The 21,770-nt window shown below is 36.4% G+C and overlaps 1 protein-coding gene across 1 annotated transcript in view; it reads right to left on the minus strand.

The window, feature by feature from the left end:
• LOC108905932 (probable nuclear hormone receptor HR38) overlaps positions 1-21,770 on the minus strand; it is a 104,457-nt gene that overhangs the window by 6,023 nt on the left and 76,664 nt on the right. Inside the window, exon 3 of the mRNA XM_018709006.2 lies at positions 19,169-20,525. Within this exon, the coding sequence (XP_018564522.2) occupies positions 19,169-20,525 (1,357 nt within the window). The remainder of the gene's footprint in view (positions 1-19,168; positions 20,526-21,770) is intronic.

The following is a 21,770-nucleotide window of genomic DNA, read 5'->3' on the forward strand; positions in this document are numbered from 1 at the left end:
AAAAAAAATATGTCTAAAGGACTGACAATGAGATCGGGGCTGTTTTCTGGCCACCTAAGGTTTCTAATAATATTTTTTAGTGTTCGTTGACGGGATTCTTCCTCCAAAATAAATTTGCCAATATTCCTGAAGAACTTTTGCACATTATTGTTATTTGAATAATACAGTTAATTATGTTTTATTTTTCGTCATCAGAATAACCCATTGTAATTTTTTTAATTTTTTAAATTAAAATGGGTTATTCCAATAATGATAAATCCCATGTATTTTTAAAAGAAGGTTCATTTCTGTCGTTTTTGTCTGATTGTGTGTGAGAGAGATAGAGTTATAGTGTGCGATAGAGATAGAGTGACACTGTCCTCATAGAGAGCTTCTCCCTCTCTCTCTCTCTCTGCTGTCTTCAGGAGTCTCCCCAGCAATTTCAGGACACCTAGGGAGGGAACGTGGGGTAGAGCGCGTGACCTTGTTAAGCCTTCGTTATCGATATATGATGTCACACAGTATTAGAAAAAAAAAATGGTTTTTGCTCGTTACTCGGAAATGGCTGGAAATATAAACAAATTTCCCCTTGGTTCTGAGTAGAGCACTCGGTGGGTGACGCAGAGCGCGGTGTCACAATATATGAAAGAAAAAAAAAAACAGTATTTGCTTAGACTCTTAAGTATCAAAAAATCTCCCATGGTGAATAAATAAATCTCCCATGGTGAACGAGTGAAAAACGTCAAAACCCGCATGTCAAAAAAATAAAATCGGGACCAACGGTGTGTGACGTCATAGGATAAAAAAGTGTTTATAACTCGAAAACGGAATCGAAAAAATAATTGAAAAATGTCAACCCCTCCCTCCCGGGTTATATATGTTCCTTCTGCGTTGAATGCAAAAGGTCCGAAGTCCGTATGTCGAAAATAAATTCTGGAAACAAGAGGTATGTCGTGTTATAGTAAAAAGGGTGTTTAACTCGGAAACGGTGCGTTAAATCGAAAAAATAATTGAAAAAATCTCCCCACACTCCTGGTTCTGTATGACAGTTCTGCGTTGAATGGGAAAGGTCCGTATGTCGAAAATAAATTTCGGAAAGAAGAGGTGTGTGAGGTGATACAGTAAAAAAGGTCTTATAATTCGGAAACGGTGCGTTGAATTGAAAAAATAATTTAAAAAATCTCCCCACTACTCTGGTTCTGATTGTCCGTTCTGCGTTGAATGGAAACGGTCCGAAGTCAGTATGTCGAAAAACAAAAAAGTTAGTTAAAAATTGCGACAGCAGTAGCGAACGCATTATCTTATTGATTGATGATTTGTTGTTTTTTTTTAAATAAATTTCGTATTCAACTACTCCTTGAGGTTCCAGCAATTTTACATTGTGTTAATTTTTTTGAACACCTTGTGTCACAAATATGGGCACCGGTCCCCGGACCTCACCCCTAGTGGGGATATGTGAAAAGTGTTGAGTATTCCACGGAAGTTCGTGATTTCGACCAACTGCGACATCGCATTGCCGAAGCTTATAATACGATTCGAGAGGACGTAGGACGTTGCAATGCGTGCGAGCTAATTGGATACGTCGCGCTGAAATAAGCAAATGGTGGGTACAACGAACATCTATGAAAATCAGCAGTTCTCAAAAGGTGGCTCCTTGCAATGTTGAGGAAATTCAGATTTTAAAATTACATTTTACTTAACACAAATCCGTGTATTTACCTCATTTTGCCATAACGGATATGTGGCAAAAATATCTGACATAAATTCATTAACACATTAAAACATAAAATTTAACATTTATTTTAAGATGCAAATCTTAGAATAGTTTAATTTCTGTTCTCGTCACCTCCTCATGTTCGTTTGTTCTACGAATCTTTTTTGATACTATATACAGAGTGATTCAGTCATAATGTCATTAATTTTAACCACGTATTCGGAAGGCTTAATAAAGACAGAAAATCGAAAAAAAAATTTTTATTCGATTTTTAAAAATGAAGGAAATCAACCCATAACTCCCGCTAAGAGGGCGGCCCTGCCAGATGCCCGGATGCTCGGATTTTGTAACGTAATGTCACGAACAAATCTTCAGCTGAAGCGAACAGCATTGCCAAGTTCACATCATAATCTGTGTTCACATTTAATTAATCCGCTTTAGTATACGGATACATATGTACGAAACCAATAAAATGCAAGTAAATAAAGGATCATGCTGCATTTTATTATAACTAATTTTAATAATTGTATTAACTTAGTGCAAAATGTTTTAACAAGCCTGACTTCCCGAAGTCAACTTGAGTTAAAAGAAAATAAACAAAGCAGAGGTTTGTAGGCACACCGTATTTTATCAAATAAAAAAAGTCGGCACACTAAATACCCGAATATACAAAATACACTACACACGGTTACAAAATCATTACTTGACAATTTAAAGCGTTTATTCAAATCTACCACCGTCCATATCTCCCGCATTTTTCCCGCAAAGGAGTTAACATAACACATTTTCAAAAAGTTCAAGCTTTAGAAGCAGCTGATTTCCTCAATCGTATTGAATTTTGCAATTGGTTCCTATATCGAAGTGCAGCATAACTTTATTAACAAAGTGCTCTGGACGGATGAATGCTGTTTTACTCGTGCTGGTAAACAGGTTTAAACAGGTAAAGAACATATACTTTCTCAAAAACCTACCTAGGTTACACCAAAGTTTACATTTACACTAAAGTTTACATTTATTATGTAAACTTTGGTTATATGCAACTGCATATTCAATAATAAATTGAAATACTAAAACTGTGTATTATTTAACATAATAAATTATAAAACGTGAAAACGTTAATGTTATTAATATTAAAAATGATGTAATAACCGTACATTCGAAACAATCATCACTATTCATTTGTTGTTTTAGCATAAATAAATAACAAAGATGTTTATTTACGTCTTGTCCGAGTTCTAAGTAGGATCATATTCTATACAAAGTAGTAAATTATTGCCTGTCAAGTGATCCAGTGCAATACGCTTTATACGCTTACGCTTTTACGGGTTTTAGAAATTGAATAATTTCTTTATACCTTATGAAGGGACGAATAGATCAGTTCACGTCTGGCACCCTTGTTCCTACAAAAATTCATTTGTTCCCATAAACTATTTATTTTAAATGTAATTTATTATAAATCCAATTTGTTTTTTAATTTCCACATATGTACTACATTTTACCTCTGTACGCGCCACTGTTGTTTACTTGTTTTTTGGAGGCGCTCTCTGTTTTACGTCCAAGCTCGCCAGGTTAGTATTTGACGTATAACCGACCGCTTCGTACACTCGATGCACCTGGGCGACTACAGCTGCTACGAGAACACAGCGGTATTTTAAATTTTAAATTCAATTTGTTGACAGAATTTTCCTTTGATAAAAGACCGACAACTTTTTGCTCTGCTTTGCATCGAATACGATCCTACTACACTCGTTTTAGTCTGGGAGCCAGATAGGGTTCCGTAGCCAATCAGAATGTCACGGCTGCAAACAACTTATTCCTAAGTATATTGACTTTCTGAAACCAAAAAACTTGGTGGCAAAGCCTGAAAGTGGTCAGATTAATTGTTGTTAACAAATTAAATGTTTAAATGGCTGTAAAAAGTTTATTTTTATAGCTAGTACCATTTTTTATCCGTTAATAGTTACGTTTTCTCATAACAAATATATATTTTTTTGAAAATTAAAAAAAAGATTAACTTTAGCCAAAGTTATTGCAAGTGCAAATATCTTACATTTTCCGTCTCTGCGCGCACCAATTTTACCATATCTCTGGTTCAATTGGACGGATTCAGACGCACGACATCTCATTTTAAAGCTTAAACTTTATTTTACAAGATACGTAAGTTCTATTAATTAATTAATTTATTTAACAATTAATGGCAGCTTAGAAAGTTGTGAAATTTCAAAGAAAATGCTGGCTTTATCGGTTTATAAAATATTGTTTGTTATTCAATTTCGATGAAAAGCCAAAAAAGTTACCGGTTATTGTTCCTCGCATCCTAATACTGATTTCATGCCTTGCTTTATTGTTAGGATGCAAAGAACAATATCCGGTAACTTTTTTGCCTTTTCATCGAAGTTGAGTAATAAAAAAACCCTTATAAACAATTAAAACCAGCATTTTCGTTGAAATTTCACAACTTTCTAAGCTGCCATTAATTATTAAATAAATAAATTAATAAATGGAACTTACCTATCTTGTAAAATAAAGTTCAAGCTTTAAAATGAGATGTCGTGCGTCTCAATCCGTCCAGCAGAACCAGATATGGTAAAATTGGTGTGCGCGGAGACGGAAAATTTAAGATATTTGCACTAAATTTGCAATAACTTTGGTTAAAGTTATTTTTTTTTAATTTTCAAAAAAATACATGTTTGTTATGAGAAAACGTAACTATTAGCGAATAAAAAAGTGTACTAGCTATAAAAGTAAACTTTTTACAGCTATTTAAACATTTAATTGTTGAACAATTAAACTGACCACTTTCAGGCTTTGCGACCAAGTTTTTTGGATTCAAGAGGTCAAATATTTAAGAATAAGTTGTTTGCAGCCGTGGTATTCTGATTGGCTACGGAACCCTATCTGGCTCCTGGACTATATGGTGCACGTGCAAATTAAAAGTGGATTAAAAGGTTAGTGAACCACAGGGTCGGAAACACGTACCGAGTTGTTTATTTATCTCCGTCCCACTGTTTTTACAAGTCTCTCTTCTATTACTTACAGTCAATATTTAAATACTACATACATTTCATCCTCTCTTTATAATTTATCTAGTGAGTGTTGTTTTTTTATGTAATTATTTCTGTAACGAAATTGAAATGGTTATGAAATGAAATTTAAATTATTTGAACTCTTGGAGTTTTGTAACTTCAATATTAAATTTTATTTAAAGTGAAACAGCTAATTTCTTTGCAGCCATAATAGTCACATTTGGTCAAATGAAAACTCGCACACTACTCGTCGGTTTAGCTTTCAGAGGAGAATTGGTGTCAATGTATGGGCAGGAGTATATGGCGATCGTTTAATTGGGCTGCATTTTCTACCTGAACATCTGAATGGGCCGCGTCACTTTCAATTTTTAGTAGAATTATTTGAAAACCTTCCCCTTCGGGCTTACAGCAAATGTTGTTAAAAAATTAACATTATGATGCTAATAAAAACTGATTTTTGGCAAGGCATGCTCAGACCTCCTCGAGGTTCTTGCTGGGCAACAATAACAATTTAATATGTTGATTGCATAAATAAAAAATAATTTATAGCATTTTAAATTATTATTGGCTGACGTGAGCAAACCGTTTATTTATTGGCTTTATATGAGCGAAAATATATAAATATGGCAACGTTGCATCTAGGGCGCGTTGTTCATATCGTAGCCGTGCATAATATTGTGAATAACCGGCTGACGTCAGCCGGTCAGTAACAACCAGAAAAGGGAGATAAATAATGATTTGAAAATATTCTCAACTTAAATATGCATTTTTTTAATCACGCCATCGTATTATACTCATTTTTCTCTATCTGCTCTTAAAATTAATGACATTACTACTGAATCACCCTGTATACGGAGGCAGTATCAGTGACGACCATATATTTTATGTTCTCAAAATGTATTAAGTGAGAAGCCGAATAGGTTAGGCAAATACCTTATACTTTAAATATAACTTTTTTTTTATTATAAGTAGAAAATAGTTTATATGCATAATTTTTAGGTCCTCCGGACACGAACTCTGTAATGTAGCTGGTCATATCCTCAACGAATTCATCTGTGGGTATATCAAATTCTTCACATAATCAGAGTGTTGCAAAATGTTGTTCAGGGAATTCTATAGCAGATTCTACACCCAAAAATATGTAAAAATTCCTATAAACGTAGGTCCGCAAATGCTTCATTTTCGAAAAAGAGGATCCGGAATATATGTATATACACAGGTTTTCCCATTTTAAATTACGCACCTGAATATCTCGTCAAGGAAGCCACCATTTCGAAAATAACCCTTATGAAAGTTGTTGGGTTCGGCGGAGATAGTGAACTTGGATTTGACCTTGACCTTGATCGTCAAGGTAATTTGAAGGTCAAATTAAATTTTTTATATAGGAACCGAAAGAAACCAAAATTTTTCGTTTAGATAGGTAGGTACTTAAGGCTCTTTGAATTACCTTTAAAGGTTATTTCAAGGATAAAATATTTTAAATTACGTACCTAAATATCTCGTCTTACGAAAGTTGTTGGGTTCAAAGGGGGATATCGGATGGTTACCTTCAATTTGCATTGACCTTGATCTTCAAGGCCATTTGAAGGTCAAATCTAGAAAATGATAAAATAACGAGAAAAATTTTGTTAAAAAAGTTCAATTTTTGACGATTTTGGAAATTTTTAAAAATCTTGGGCGAAAAATTTTTTTTTTGCGCTGATTTTTTGAGGGGGCTCTTAAAACATGATAAGCTAACATATTTTATTTTCACAAGAGACACGAAAAATAAATATTCGTTTCTTTGGGCCACCCTGACATGTATACAGGGTGATTCACAACTTATCCAAAAAAATTTGGGAATAGATGCGGCATGAGAAATGTCAATATGTATAGTTAAAAAAATTTTTGTAATATCCTTATAGTTTCCCAGAAAAAATTGAAGTTATAGTACATTCAACCACTACATAGCTGGACAACTGTAGTCTCTAGCGTCATTCGCAATACGCGTGGAGAGCCACGCGGCCTCAGCGACTCCGAATACTGAAATCCGATTTTGCAATCGTCGTTGCGATAGTGTTTACACAGGTCTGTGGTGTTTACAATAGTTTTTTAGTAGTTAGTGTCAAAAATGGTTTGCGTGTATATCAACTGGAGTTGATGGATATCGTTTTAATTTATGGTGAAGCAAGATAACATTTGTGTTAGTTCGTAGAAACTTAGTAAGACGGACCCAAATGTGTTTACACGTTGGTGGATAAAATTTTGAATAATTTGTTGTAACATCGGGTATGTCAAATGATTTTATTATTTAAAAACACAAATTAATTTTATTAATTGGTAAAGGTAAATGCAGTTGAATTTGCCGATATAAAATAGGTGCTATAAAATTCTATTTATTTCTTTCCATGCGAAAGTTTTTGTCCGTTTTTATCACACCGCCATGCCGATCGCATTGTGCCAGGTCAGGTTTTATAGTGGACCAGTTTCCAGTGCCGTGCAGAAGTGTATTTTTAAATCATTTTCGAACTGCCCTTTTTGGTATTTTCTTTATAAAATTGTTTTTGTAAGGGTCCCCTGTACACCCAGAATTTTTTTTGGATAAGTTCTGAATCACCCTGTATACCTAGTAAGAATTGATATTTCTTTTATGTTAAGAGAATAAATTTATAATTGAATAAAATATAGCTTATTATATATGAAAAAAATTGCCTTTCTGCTGCAGTGGGAGTGGGGTAAGCGGTGTTAGGCTGTCATGTGTTAGCTGACAGGTAGCATCAGTTCATGTTTAGTTTTTATTCATTTTTGTTTCAGTCATTTTAGTTTGGCAATCTTTTGTTATATTACCTTTAGTTAATTATTCGTTTTGTGTGTGTCGTGAAAATGGATAACTGCTTTGTATGCAAAGATTTTTTGATCTTTGGCGAGGTTGTGGAAGTTAAGGTAAAAGGAGTTGGTACTCTTTTGTCTGTTAGTATTTCCATAAGAGACGACAATGAGCACATGTGAAATAATGTAGACAATATTCGCGTACCTACATGTGAATTGTCATATAATGCACCGTAACTCGTTAAGTAGGTATTAGATATCCGAAAAAATGTTATAAGTTGTTCAGAATTTAATCCTCTACAATTTTTATTAACGTCATTTTGCTCTAAAGAAATGTTTAGGAAACCACCCCCATAGCGCAAGTCGTACCAGGAGTTCCAGTATGATCTTTTGATTGGATATTCAGGAGGCAGTCCCCAAGCAACCCTGAAAAAATCATCCTGTTTGTAATTTTTTTTAATGACATCTTTATTGAATTATTATAAGCCGGTGAAACATAGGTATTAGCCAAATACAGAACAAATAATTCGTTGGTCAGTATTTGATCAATAGCGCATGTGGGCAACCGCTGCAAATACAATATGTCAGTATGTGAACGTATATAAAAAATTAAATATAAAGAATGAAGTATGAGCAGGTTTAAGAAAAAAGAACTGTAAAAGTCTAACATGTCAATTCAACTGCCTACTGATTACCTAGTTACAATATTATATTAATACTATAACAAGTTTATTGAATAACGTAATACTATACTAACTAATACTATACAATATTAAAATTTTCAATGAACAATTACACTTAATTTCATTTCAAATAGGGCGCTAACTTGTATGAATTGTAGAAATAGTAATATTAATTCAATATCCTAAGTAAGTATCGTCAACTAAAAGTAAACATAAAATTGAAAAAAACAATAATAAAGTGGAACAGTTCTCGTGTCATTACATGTCCTCCACAAATAGGTTATAAAATGATATATAATTTAATTAAAATCACGCATTTCATACTGTTGTATATCGTGATCTAATTTGAAGCACTATAAATTCCAAATATAATCAGTTTACAATCAACTTTGACGAGCTACCTAGGTAAATTATTTACGACTTCCTAGCCTGTATTTAATATATAATTGTAAGATTCGATCGACTTCCCTGTTCTCCTCAAGATGTAATCGATATTTGGTTACAATTTTAGAAAGAATTGCCAAATTAGTATACCTTGTTGTTTACGTTCATCAATTACTTCATATGAAATAAATGTGTTTTCAGATACCTCTGGAAACGGATATGCTGTAGTTGTTAATTTGAGATCTATAAAAAATTTTAAAGTTTTTACCTCTCTACTCTGTTAAAAATCAAAGGTATCTCCTTTGAAAACTTTCTCGATTTCTTGTCTTGAACTTTGCGCGGCTGTGCTTCTACCAGAATTTCTTTCGTATTAAAGTTCTAGAAGGTCAATGCTGCTTTCAAGTTTTTGCATGGACTAATTGATGGTTGTCCTCTTGTTACTAATCACATCAGTCGAATTCATAATAAGTTTTCCCCTACAATTTGGCTTCACGTTCCATCCCAAAATAATCCAATGATTGTCCATTGAGAAGAATGTTATCTCTGCAACTTCTTCAGTATTCCTCATGGTGGGCGGGTCCGGTCTTTTTATCTATGTTTCCTGACTCTTGGCCAAAACAATCTCTCTTCAACAGGTAAAAGGTCTTCTAAAATTCTCACTAATTCTGAGCTTCAGAAAGTGCTCTTTGTTCTGTTAAAAGTATTCAACGTCCTGCTTTTTCTAAAGAACTTTCTGCATTAAGATCTAACAAATCCGTTAATAAATTTCTTCGCAAACTTAGTCATTTTATTGATGACTGTGGAATACTTAGAGTGGGCAGTAGATTGGTTCAGTTCAACCTCGCTGTTACTGGAAAATTTCCAGCTCTACTCCCTAGTAATCATCGATTTACTATTTTATTTATTCAGAGTACTCACCAACAATATATTCATCCAGGAACCCAAACATTACATCTTATCAGAACTTTTGGATTTTAGGTGCAAAATGAATAATTCGTGGTGTTATTTATAAGTGTCAAAAGTGTTGAAAATTCTCCACTGCTCTTCAACCTCTCATAGGTAACTTACTTCGTCTCAGAGGAGCCTTTTTCATGTATTGGTGTGTATTTCGGCAGACCCCTTCGTGTTACTATGAATAAAGCTTTGGGGCAGTAAAACTTTTAAGGAGTATATTTATTTATTTGTCTGTTTTGCTACATTTAGAATTAGTTTCTGATTAATCGAGGACCTACAGTCATTGATTTAAAGAAATTTTACTTTATAGTTTTGGTATTGTAAATAGGTATAACTGGATTTTCTTTCTTTGTATTCAGAGGAATACCTCATATTTCTATTAATTTTCTGAAGATATGGTTGTGATTGGCGAATATATCTACCAATAATACTAAGCCCAGTGATTTGAGCATTTCTCACTCTCTTTCTGGCGGAGGGCATGTTTTTTTTTAATTTTAACGGTGTGTGATTATCTAAATTTGTGATTATTTAAATTAAATCATCTTTAAACTAGAATTAATTTTTCTGGCCAGATATAAAGAATTTAGAGGTAATAAGTGCATGTTAATATTTTTGGTGTAAACCCCGATATTCTGATTTCTTATGAAGGATTAGTGACAACACTGTGTGAAATTCTTTCTTCCCAGAAAATATACCTACTACTGTTGGGAACATGCATCCCTCGGATTGGTGCCCCGCTTCATGGCACCTTAGCGTGGGGCGTAGGAGGTCGTAGGACCTCCTGCTGAGTTCGAGCCCCACGTTGGGCGCCAAATTGAGGGGTATCATCCGGTTGACCCATCTGATGGTGTTGATGGGTCGCCTCGGCCTCGGGTCGTGTGTCCCGGTAGGCCGCCGACTCGGGCTGAAGTGCATAGGGCGTAGCCGCGCCTTGCTGCGTGATCCGGTGAGGTACCGACGTCGACCTTTGGGGTTTGGGGCATGGAAATCGGCTCTGGACGTATGACCTAGCCTGATTCCACCTTCACCGAGGGTGCCGGGCACATACACAACTTAGGACGTTGCTGCCTGGATTTCTGAGATTGGAATTCGCTCGAAACGATTAAGTATTATTTTCTATTACTAAGTATATGATAATGTTCATATTCGTATGCTATAGTTATAAAATAGCCAGACAAGTGGCTAGTTTTGTTAAGGGTGAGTAATATTATTAATAGTCTCTTATCTAAGACATAACACCCAAGATTGATATAAACATTTTTCTCCTTTTTCCCTTTTATATTAACCACCTCTTTCTTAATTAAAATTAGTGGAAATTTACGTGGGCACCCGCATTTTGGGGACTTTGCCAGATTATTTTTAAGTATTATAATTTAAAAAATAATAATTTATTTAACTAACAATAACACGTCAAGGCAGTGATAATATTAAAATTAAGTCATGGAATTGTTTTATTATTTCTTTTTATTTTCTACATTTGGGGAATATTTCTTGGAAGCTTAACTCGTTTTTTTGAAGTTGGACTTCTACGTAATGGAATTTAGAACACAGTTGACATTCCTGTACCTATTCAGATATCACTTGTGACAGTCCCAGCCAAGCATATGACGTAATCGGTGCTACCACGTCCACCATCCATTTGTCGTCTAGGGGCAATCGTAGGAGATTTTGGTAGGTACACTTCTTCGTGGAAGACACTATCAGCTATAGGTATTTTCCGGAGAGTCAAGAATAACATGCAAGTCTTTAAAGCTTTAATCATTTTTCTTTTAATTTTTTTCTTCTCCTATGCATTTGCTTTGAATTAGACTGTAAAACTATAATCTTGGTATTAATTATTATTCGTTTAGCAAGTTTGTTAATACCATTTATTATATTTATATTATTAATACTTATTAGTTATATTTGCATCTTATGAATGTTGCTTTTTAATATATTTTTTTATTTTTGCTTTTATAATTTGATTAATTGACACGCTTGAGGCAATTAGGGTATTTACCAGCTTATTTATGGCATACACTTGCTTAAGTGATTGATGCGCATGTTCCTCAAACACGTATAGATGTATTAAATTATTACCCACTATTAATGTATGGACAGGAATAGTGAATTTAATAGATCCATATGTTTTTAAGGAACGTCTGAATGGACATCGTTATTTGGAGTTTTTAAAAAATAATTTGCAGCCACTATTAGACAATGTTCCATTAGACACCAGAAGAAACGTTTGGTTCATGAACGATGGGTCTCCTCTCCATTTTAATACTGATGTACGAAATTATTTATCCATTGTGTTATTAGACATACCCCAGAAATCCTTTTTCGTGTACAAACAAATAACATTCGTAGACTTAGAAAGTGTGTGGAGGTGGAAGGTGCCCATCTTGAAAATGTATTTTGATAGTTTTCTATCTTTTAAATTATTTTTTACACTTACTTTAACTTATTCTTGATATTTTTTCTATTTTGTATTGTGTGAAGTGCGTTTGTCAAATTTTGTTAGTGAAAATTATATTAACAAACAGTAAGATTTTCTAGGCTCTTATTTTAAAAATATGTACGGTTCTAACATAGTAATTATGTCCAAGTAAAAAGTTTAAAAAATGGTGGAGGCGCCGCTCGATATGCACTGTGACATAAAATCACAAATATTTCCTAAACTGTTAATTTTACCGAGTTGAACCAAGAGAGTATTATCGTTGGCAAATTCTTCAGACAACTTATTTTTGTTACAGGCAGATTGCGATCGTCATCTATGCAAAAATTCTGGGTTATTAACCATTGGGCATAGTCCGTCCCTGGCGTTCTGGGCATAATGAAGTTTCACTTACATCAAAAACAAGCTGTGTTATTGATCACCAAATCTGTATCATGCTGAAGTTAATAGTTTAGAGACTGTAAATAAAAACAACTTTATAATTTTCTACCTTTGAGGGTCCGTAACTTACAGGGTGTTTCGAAATTCGCTATATTAAATATAAAGCCTTATTACACTTTTTCGATCAGACAATTGCTATTCCAGTTATCGAGATGTCAAAGAAATTTTAAACAAATGAAAGCAACCTTTAATATTAATTAATTAATGATACTAAATTTTAAAGATAGATAAGAATGAATTTTAACTATAAAAACTGTTCGAAATGTCCACCACCTGCTGCTAAACATCCTTCTGCACGTGTTTGCACTTGCTGAACTGCTAAAGAGCATTATTCTCAGGTGTTATTTCATGTACTAATAGAAAAATGCGTTCTTGTATCTTGTCTGATCGAAAAAGTGTAATAACGTTTTCTATTCAGTTTTTGCTCTATATTAACCACCCACTCTCAGTATCCGCGAATTTCGAAACACCCTGTATATACAAATTGTCGCCTTGCCGCTCCTCCGCTACGGGGAGCACTGCTCACGACTCTCCCTCATTATGGAATTTCCTATGAAATCCCAGGAACGGGGTTTCGTCCAAAGATATGGTGGAGGCCAAAAATTCTCGCTCGAAAACAGTAATCTCTTCCTTTCCTCTCTCCATCGTCTCAGTACCAGAAGTCTCAACAGTCTGAATACATACACAAAGTCAACGTTAAACTTGTATATTATAGCAAAATACAACTTGTTTAATAACCTGGTGTCTATTTCAGCGCACAAACCTTTTTGAAAAAAATTATTTCCAAAATTTTTTGACTGACGGCTTTTTCTGTTAAGAAGTCATCCCTCCCCCCCAAAAGCCGAGTGTCTAGAAACTGACACGCAGTCTAACAATATAATATTACAGTTTACCCTATGGGTACAAACCTACAATAGATTCCTCACATAAGTCTTCTATAGCGACTGAATACGCGTTTGCCCCCGCTTTGTAGGCTGGCCTCTTACTGGAACTAGGATTGTCTTTAACAATATGACTCAGTTGAGATACCTCAGTACCACTACTCCTCTCCTTCCCCGGCCTTTCCTGGAAATCCTGGACCTCTTCATCCCGGGAAGGACCTGGTGTTGGCGGTGGAATCCATTCGTTCGCGGTCGTATCTAGCAGCCACGTTCGTCGGATCTTTGTGTGGTGTCACAAATGACTGGTCTCTCTTCCAAGGGCGGATATCATCGACATATATTTAAACGAGCCAGTCCAACTTCCCCTAGTGCTTTCTGCGTTCCTGGGAAGTTCCGTACCAACACACCCTCATGGAGTTGAAATTTGACCGGAGCGTCCCGCGGAAATGGATATAATCTTCTATTGAAGGCCGACTGTTGTCATAAAATCTATTGTTCTCGTTGTCTTCTAGATTGACTCTGGTTATCGACCTCCCTTTGCCTCTCCGGATGGGACCACTCACCTGCTCTTACTAAAGTAGCTCCCAGCAGAGCCTCACTCGGAGACATCCCAATGCCCGCGTTTCGTCGCGTTCTCAATGCAAATAAGATGATGCCAATAAATTGATCCCACAATGTTGGTGACTTATTTCGGAAGGTGTATTCTTAATAGCTTTTTTACCTCTTGGTTGCGGCGCTCGACCGGGTTGGAGCGCTGATGGTAAATAGGTGTACTATACTGTTTAATATGATGTCGGTTATGAAATCTATCAGGCAGCGCTACGAAAAACAGAGGCAATGTCGGTGATTATTCCTTCCGTGTATCCCCACCGGTAAAAAACTTCTTCTAAGAACGTTAATATGCTTCTGGTTCGGACCTCTGGGACTGCCTTGGCTGCGACTCATTTTGTACAAAGGTCTGTGATAACAATTATGAATTTATTCTTCCGTCTCGTTATCGAGTAAGGGCCCATTACATCTAAACTTATAACTTGCCATGCCTTCTTGGGAGGATGTAGTCTCAACAGAGCTCTTGCTTGCGTCGTGCCTCCACGCTTGGATGATGCACAGATCAATGGGTCTTAATTTGTTTGCCTACAGCCGGCCAATAATATAACTCGGTAACGGCCTGTAATGTCCCCTCAGGGCCAGGGTGATCAGCAGATGGGGAATCCTGATAATGATAGATTACTTTCTACCAGAAATTAAGTAGAACTACCAATTGCCTTCGAGAATTTCGAACATACCAGATCAAATCATCTTCTACGCGGTAGTCGTTTAACAATGTTTTCTGCCAGTTTTCCTTAGCCTTTTCTTCCCCCGTCTTGAGCCGGTGCCATCTAGCTCGAGTAGCTTGATATTCGGGACTCTGGGTTTGCGCAGCTATTATGTCATCATACAATGATGTTCCCGGTAGCTCCAATTGCTGCAACTGTATAGGGTTGATTCTTGTAATAAGAGTGCGTACCTTGTTAACTTCGCTATATCGTCTTTATATTTACTCAACCACAAGAGGGCACTACTATCAGTCCCCAACTTGAAAGGGTGATCTTCCAGCAAATCCCGGTAACATTTACAAGCCCATACCACCGCAAGCACCTCCTGTTCATTACAGTGGTATTTACGCTCGGTGGCGGCGAACTTGGCATTCACGCAAGATAAAATACGTCGTTGTCCACCACGATCCTCCTGGTAGAGAACAGCTCCCATACCCAGGAAACTTGCATCGGTCTGCAAGATCATACCCATATCTGGATCCGGACGGCTTAAAGTTAAAGGTTTCGATAGTGCTTCTTTCACAGCGTGATATGCTTGCACTCCCTGTGATATCCATAAGAATTGCTTTTTTCCAACGAGATCACTTAAAGGAGCGGCCACCATTGAAAAATTATTAGGCACGTAGTCTCGTAGCCAATTGGCTGTCCATAAGAAACTCTGTAATTCCTTTCGCGTTTTAGGAGTAAACCGTAGACTTGAAGACGCTCCAGGACTCGTCGAAGATGTTACATATGTTCTTCTGGGGTATGGGGATAGATAATTATGTCGTCGAGGTAGACGTGTACGAAATTATCAATGAAGCCTTCTAACACCTCCGCCATGAGTTTTTGAAACATCGACGCGGCACATTTCAACCCGAAAGGCATCACCATAAATTCGTGCTGAACGCAGTTAACGCTCTACTATCTAGAACAATTGGCACCTGCCAATATCCGCTACGCAAGTCCAGTGAACTGAAGATCTTGGCGGGGCCCATTCCCCGTAGGATATCCCGGATAATAGCTAACTGGGTCACTTCGTCTTCAGTGGCTTGATTTAATTGTCGGTAATCGACACAAAACCTAATAGTGCCATCACATTTTGGCACGAGTACTATTGGAGAGCTATACGCAGAGTGACTCCGTTGTACTATTCCAGCGGATAACATTCTTTGAATCTCTTCGCGGATCACTTGTCTTTTCTTGGGGGAATATTGGTAACACCTGACTCGGAATGGCTTATCTTCTCGAAGTTTAATTTTGTGGGTTACTAATTTGCTTTGTGGTTGATGTAATCCTTGCTGAAACATGCTAGCGAAATCACTTAGCACGGCTTCGTACACTGCTCTATCTTTATCGGAGGTATTATTATCGGTCAATTTTACATGCTCTTCCAGTGGAAGTGCGTAACCTATTGCTTCCCATTAGATCACCTTACGTATTGTCTTTCCAAAATACATTCCACGCAAGGGAACGTCTATCGTTACCTCTTCTTTCCAAGACCAAGTCTTCATTAAGATGTTTTACTATGGAGGGCTGGACTTCTACGGCGATTTCGGTCAGATATATTGCCATCTGTATGGGTCCTTTAGCTTTAATAATTTTTCCGTTACTTAGCCAAGTAAACCTCTCGTTCGGAACTGTCACTTTTCTCCTGACGATATCCTTCCTTCACGAAAGAGTTGGTCGCGCCGGTGTCTATCAGCACTGTTACTTCTTTATTTTCACATATTGCCTTAATTCTAGGTAACAGATGTTTTTTTTGTATAGTTTGCAAAGATCCCAGTTCCTCCTGGACCAGGGAGGCGGATTGTGGACCACCCCGATCCTCTAAGCATTTCCTGGGTTAATTCCCGTTTCCGGGGCCGGAAGTGCTCGTAATATAGGTTCTCTGGGTCGACGTGGACAGTTTCGATGTAAGTGGTTCTCACCACAAAATCTACATGGATAAGGTGTGTCTTGTAGGCGAATTGTTCTCCTAACTTCATCTCTTGGTTGTCTTGCTTCTTGAGGTCTTAAGTCTGCCAAAGTTTCTTCCACTTCAGTCGTAAGTTTAGATAAGTCGTCGATGATGTAGATTTCTACTCCCACCAATTGAATTTTGATCTCTGGCCTTAATAACAGTCGCACCATTTGAGACTCTGTAAAACCTAACTCCAACCTTCGGAATAATACAATTTTCCGTGCTATAAATAGCATTGCTTCTTCAAATTCTTGCCTTTTACTAAACAAATCAGCCTGTAACTTCATTCGCACATTAACATTGTCGTATCGGTCTAATATTCGTTGTCTGCACTCGTAGTAGTTCCATCCCAATTCCAGATATTTTTCATACCACTGACCCGCCTCACATCTTAGCTGATCTTCCGCGTATCTTGCCTATTCATTTGGAGAGATCTCTTCACTCTTGAAATACTCCACTAAATTTTGAAAGAATCTTTTTGGGTTTTCCCAATCACGTCCGCTGAATGTGGGTAATAAGATCCATCCCCTTTTCCCTGGATTCCGCAAAACGTCGGTAAAAACTCTTAAGGCCTTTCCCAGTGTTCCTGTGATTCTATTTTCCAGTTCCTGATGTATATTTGTCGATTGATTTAGGCGCCACTGGGTTTTAATTGTTTCATCCCCGCAACCCAGAATCGGGGTCAAATCTTTAGGTTCGTTTTCACTGTCTAATAAACTTTCCTCTTCACCTACTGGGCCGTCTAACTGCGGTCGGAAAGCCTGAAACCGTATCGCAGGGTCGCTGTTCAAACCCAAAAGTGATCCTCCGCTACGGGGAGCACTGCTCGCGACTCTCCCTCATCCTGGGATTTCCTAGGAAATCTCAGAAAACGGGGTTTAATCCAAAGATACGATGGAGGCCAAAAATTCTCGCTCGAGAACAGTAATGTCTTCCTCTCCTCTCTCCATCGTCTCAGTACCAGTCTGAATACATACACTAAGTCAACGTTAAACTTGTATATTATAGCAAAATACAACTTGTTTAATAATCTGGTGTCTATTTTCTCGCACAAACCTTTTTGAAAAAAATAATTTCCAAAATTTTTTGACTGACGACTTTTTCTGTCAAGAAATCAAAACCCTCTTGTCATTATAAATCTCTCCTGTTTGGCCGTTTTTTTTTTAGGAAAAAAGCCAACATCCTGCGATAATATATACAAGGTGTTAACGAAATAAGTACTCAAAATTTGAAAGTGTTTAAAACATGTCATATGATGAAAACCTTAGTTGAATTTTTGTCAGTGGCGACTCCTAAGGCAGATACGGTCCCTTGAAGGGGTAACTCAGGAAACAGTTTTTATTACATAAATTCAAAACGGTTTAATATTATATCACGAAATTTTGGGATTGTATTGCTATTTGTACGCTTAATAATCGGTATAATATACAAATCAAAATTTGCTACACGGGCGTAAGAAACTGCGGGACCATGTGGCAAATTTTACAATTTTTTTGTTTACATAATTTTTTCTAGTTCCTGAACCGAAACATTTTCGTTAGCCATGGAACGATCCACTCTATCTTGTAGGGTTAAATCCACTGCTGTATGCACAGCTGTGGTTGGGAGGCTCGAAATCGGTCGCACAGGTAAAAAAATTGTAAAGGGTGGTGAAAGTTAAGTTTCCACCGCACTCCATAGATCATCAGACGTTCGTTCCTGGGCAGCTCGTTATGACTTTGCTGCTCGAATTGGAAAGATAGGTGAAACCCTCAGAACAGGTATTACGACAATAACCTAGTATACATAGAATGTAGTAATACGAGTTGCAGATTATATGTTTCGTTTTTGCTTATTTTATTTAGTTTATTTAGTTAGTCTTTTTCTTATATTTCTAAATACTATTATTATTACATCTAAGAATCTCTAATTTAGATCGTTTGTTTTCTTTTTTTTTACCGAGTAAAATATGTGGTTTCAACGCCTCTATTGGCGACTACCTGCTAAATGGATTTGAATGGAAACTCGTTGAAACCATACGCTATCTATTGTGCTTGTCACTTTTGTTTCGCTATTAAACTCTGGTATTTTGATTAAGAATCCGGCCAGTATCGGCCCAGGAATTACTTTCCCGTATTAAGTGCGATTGTGTAAAAACATGCTATTTTAAAGAAAACCGCGGACCATTTTCTCTTAATATTTTCAGTTATTTCTTTAACAACAATTAAAATAATATGACATTGAACCAGTAATAAAAATACAGTCCATTTCAAATCAATCACTAGGATTATCATTTCATTGTCAGTATCCTTATTATCACTATTATTATCATCATCATTATCATTGTCATTATCATTATTATTGTACGTGTTTTATGGCATAATACATATTTGTTTATATACAAGGCAACACCACAAAATGTTTGTTGTGAATAACTAACGAATGGAGTGATTTATTATTATTGAAATAAAAAATTAATAGAATAAAGTTAATTTAGTTTTCTGTCTCGATACTTCTTCGTTTTTTCTGTTTATCATTAAAATTACCAGTTTTTGTTATTTAAATTTTTTTCTAGTGCATATTATTGCTTAGAAATACATACAAAATCAGAATTTATTGCTTACCTGTAATTAATGTAAGTGCACATAGGCATGCAAAAGCGGATATGTCTATTTCCATTGAATGTAATCCTGCACAAAACTCCATAATTCCATGTAACCAATCTCCAAACGATCGCTGACATTGTTGTATATCTAGCACTACTCCATTGCAAAAAGTCAGTTTAGTATCATTAGGACGGGTACGATAGGCTAATCTCAAAACGAATAGTTCCAAAGATGCAGACTGGAATAATAGTTCTCGATCTTCAGAACATATTTCTAAGAATCCAGGTATTTTGTCAGCAAAATTTTTAATTACATCTACTGAAGTGGTCAGTAAGGTGTAAAACTGTTGAATTTTATCGGCTTCTGAAATATTTGGTTCTATAGGAGACGGTTCTAGGTATTGAGAGTAATCTAAATTGGCAAGATCTGGAGTTGTGTCAACATATGCTCGAACTAAAGCAGTTATAAGAGACACTGGAGGACTTGGTGGTGATTCCTGGGGAGATTTTGGTTTGGAAGGTAGCCTGCCTCGTCTACCTTTAAGGGAATCTGTTCGAACTACTTCCTTCACCATACCAACTGCTAAGCACTTTTGAAATCTACAAAACTGGCACCGATTTCGCCTACGCTTATCAACAGGGCACGCTTTATCCGCCAAGCATACATATTTAGAACCTTTTTGCACAGTACGTTTAAAAAAACCTTTGCAACCTTCACATGTACGAACTCCATAATGTTGACATGCAGCAGTATCTCCACATACAGCACATAATTGGGAAGGTGAAGAAGGAGTAGGACCTTTGGATGTTGAAATTTGTTCCGGCGGGCCACCTGGACTGCTAGCAGCAGAAGAACACGCCGAAGGTGCATGTCCCAATCTTAATTGTGGACTTTCACTACTGCTTGTCGATTCAGACCGTTGTAGGGGTAATGAAGCTCGACGTTGCCTCGGATTTTGTGTTGCGATGTGCAATTCTGATGTTTGGTAAGGTGGTAGCGAATAAGATTCTTGAGATAATGAAGCATCAAAGCTGGAAGTGCACATTTGAGGAGAAGGATAATAAGGATTTGTTGTTGAAGAGTATTGTAATTGTTGATAATCATAATGCGAAAGAGAAATATTATGAGGTGTTGTTTGTTGATGATATGAAACACTGAAGCACTCCTCATCCATTTTAACGGTTGCTGAATTTGGTGCTTGATAACGAACTGAGTAAGTTTCTTGAAAACTAGGGAGCGGAGCTGGTGAAGAAGGTTGTGATTGAAGCGCTACTTCAGCGAAAGGGTCGATGTCCTCGGAGGCTAGGGCGCCACTAGGATCATCTGAATATGGCGCATTTAGCAGATCCGCAAAACTGCTTGAACCAAAGGGGGCCTGAAACAAATGATAACGCAATTTTATTATTAACAACACTGAAATTATACAATACAACATTTTTTACAGTTTTATTATTCACTATTGACTACACTATACACTATTTGTGTATTAAGAGCGCAAAGTGATATATTGCCTCTCTGAGCCAGAAGTTTGACGCGCTCCGCTACGCGTCGCGAAAGCGGCAATGTCACTTTGCGTTCGAATTACACACATGATTTTTTCTACAACCGGTATTTTTATAAAAATGTTTCGTAAAAATTAATAATTATTGATAACCTTAAATTTGACAGTTTAGATTTCAAAAACGTGAGCATCACTTTGCGCTACACATGTGTTTTTGTTAAAATGGTAGTTACTGCAAAATAAATATAAAAAATTGCTTTAGTACCTATTAATTATTTATTTAAATACTGGCATCTTATGATTTACATCTATGTGTAACAAAATATACATGTTTTTGGAATTCTTCTAACACTTCCTCCTTCTTTAGTGGTGAAAAGCAAGACCTATTAAGTGTCTGCGTTTGATGACATATATCGGGCGTTTCACGTCAACGGGCACAGTGAGCTGCCCAGAATAAAAATGCATCAATATTGACGTTCGACGTGTCAAAAGCTTCGTATTTAAAAACTCTATCGAATGCCGTCTGGTGATTTTAAAAAAACATCATGGCGGTTCCAATATGGCGTCCGCAATCATGGAAAATTCTGTTTAATGAGCATTATTGATAGATAAGAAACATAAAAATACTGTTTTGTAGGCTGAATCTATACGTTTTTGGGGTTGCTGATTTCGAATTTAATATTCGTTAAACCCCATCTAGTCACTGTTCATCCCTAATCTCAAAAATACTTCAAATCGTTGAAATAAAGCGTTTCTACTATGAGTAACCACAGTCTAACCACCACAATATATGTTTTCGGGTTCGCTGAAACCAATTCTGATATCAATATAACTTCANACTATTAGTCCCTAACCTTAAAAATACTTCAAATAGTTGAAATAAAGCGTTTCTGCTATGAGTAACCACAGTCTAACCACCACAATATATGTTTTCGGGATCGCTGAAACCAATTCTGATATCAATATAACTTCAACTAGTCAGAGTTCGTCCCTAACCTCAAAAAAGAAGCGCAAATTGCTAAGATTACACTTTTCCACTTTTAGGAATGAAGTGTAACCAACATATCTTTATATTTTTGGGGTCACTGAATCGAATTCCTACATCCGTTTGAACCCAAA

Source organism: Anoplophora glabripennis, unplaced genomic scaffold (genome assembly GCF_000390285.2).
Source record: "Anoplophora glabripennis isolate ALB-LARVAE unplaced genomic scaffold, Agla_2.0 scaffold236, whole genome shotgun sequence".
Lineage (NCBI taxonomy): Eukaryota > Metazoa > Arthropoda > Insecta > Coleoptera > Cerambycidae > Anoplophora > Anoplophora glabripennis.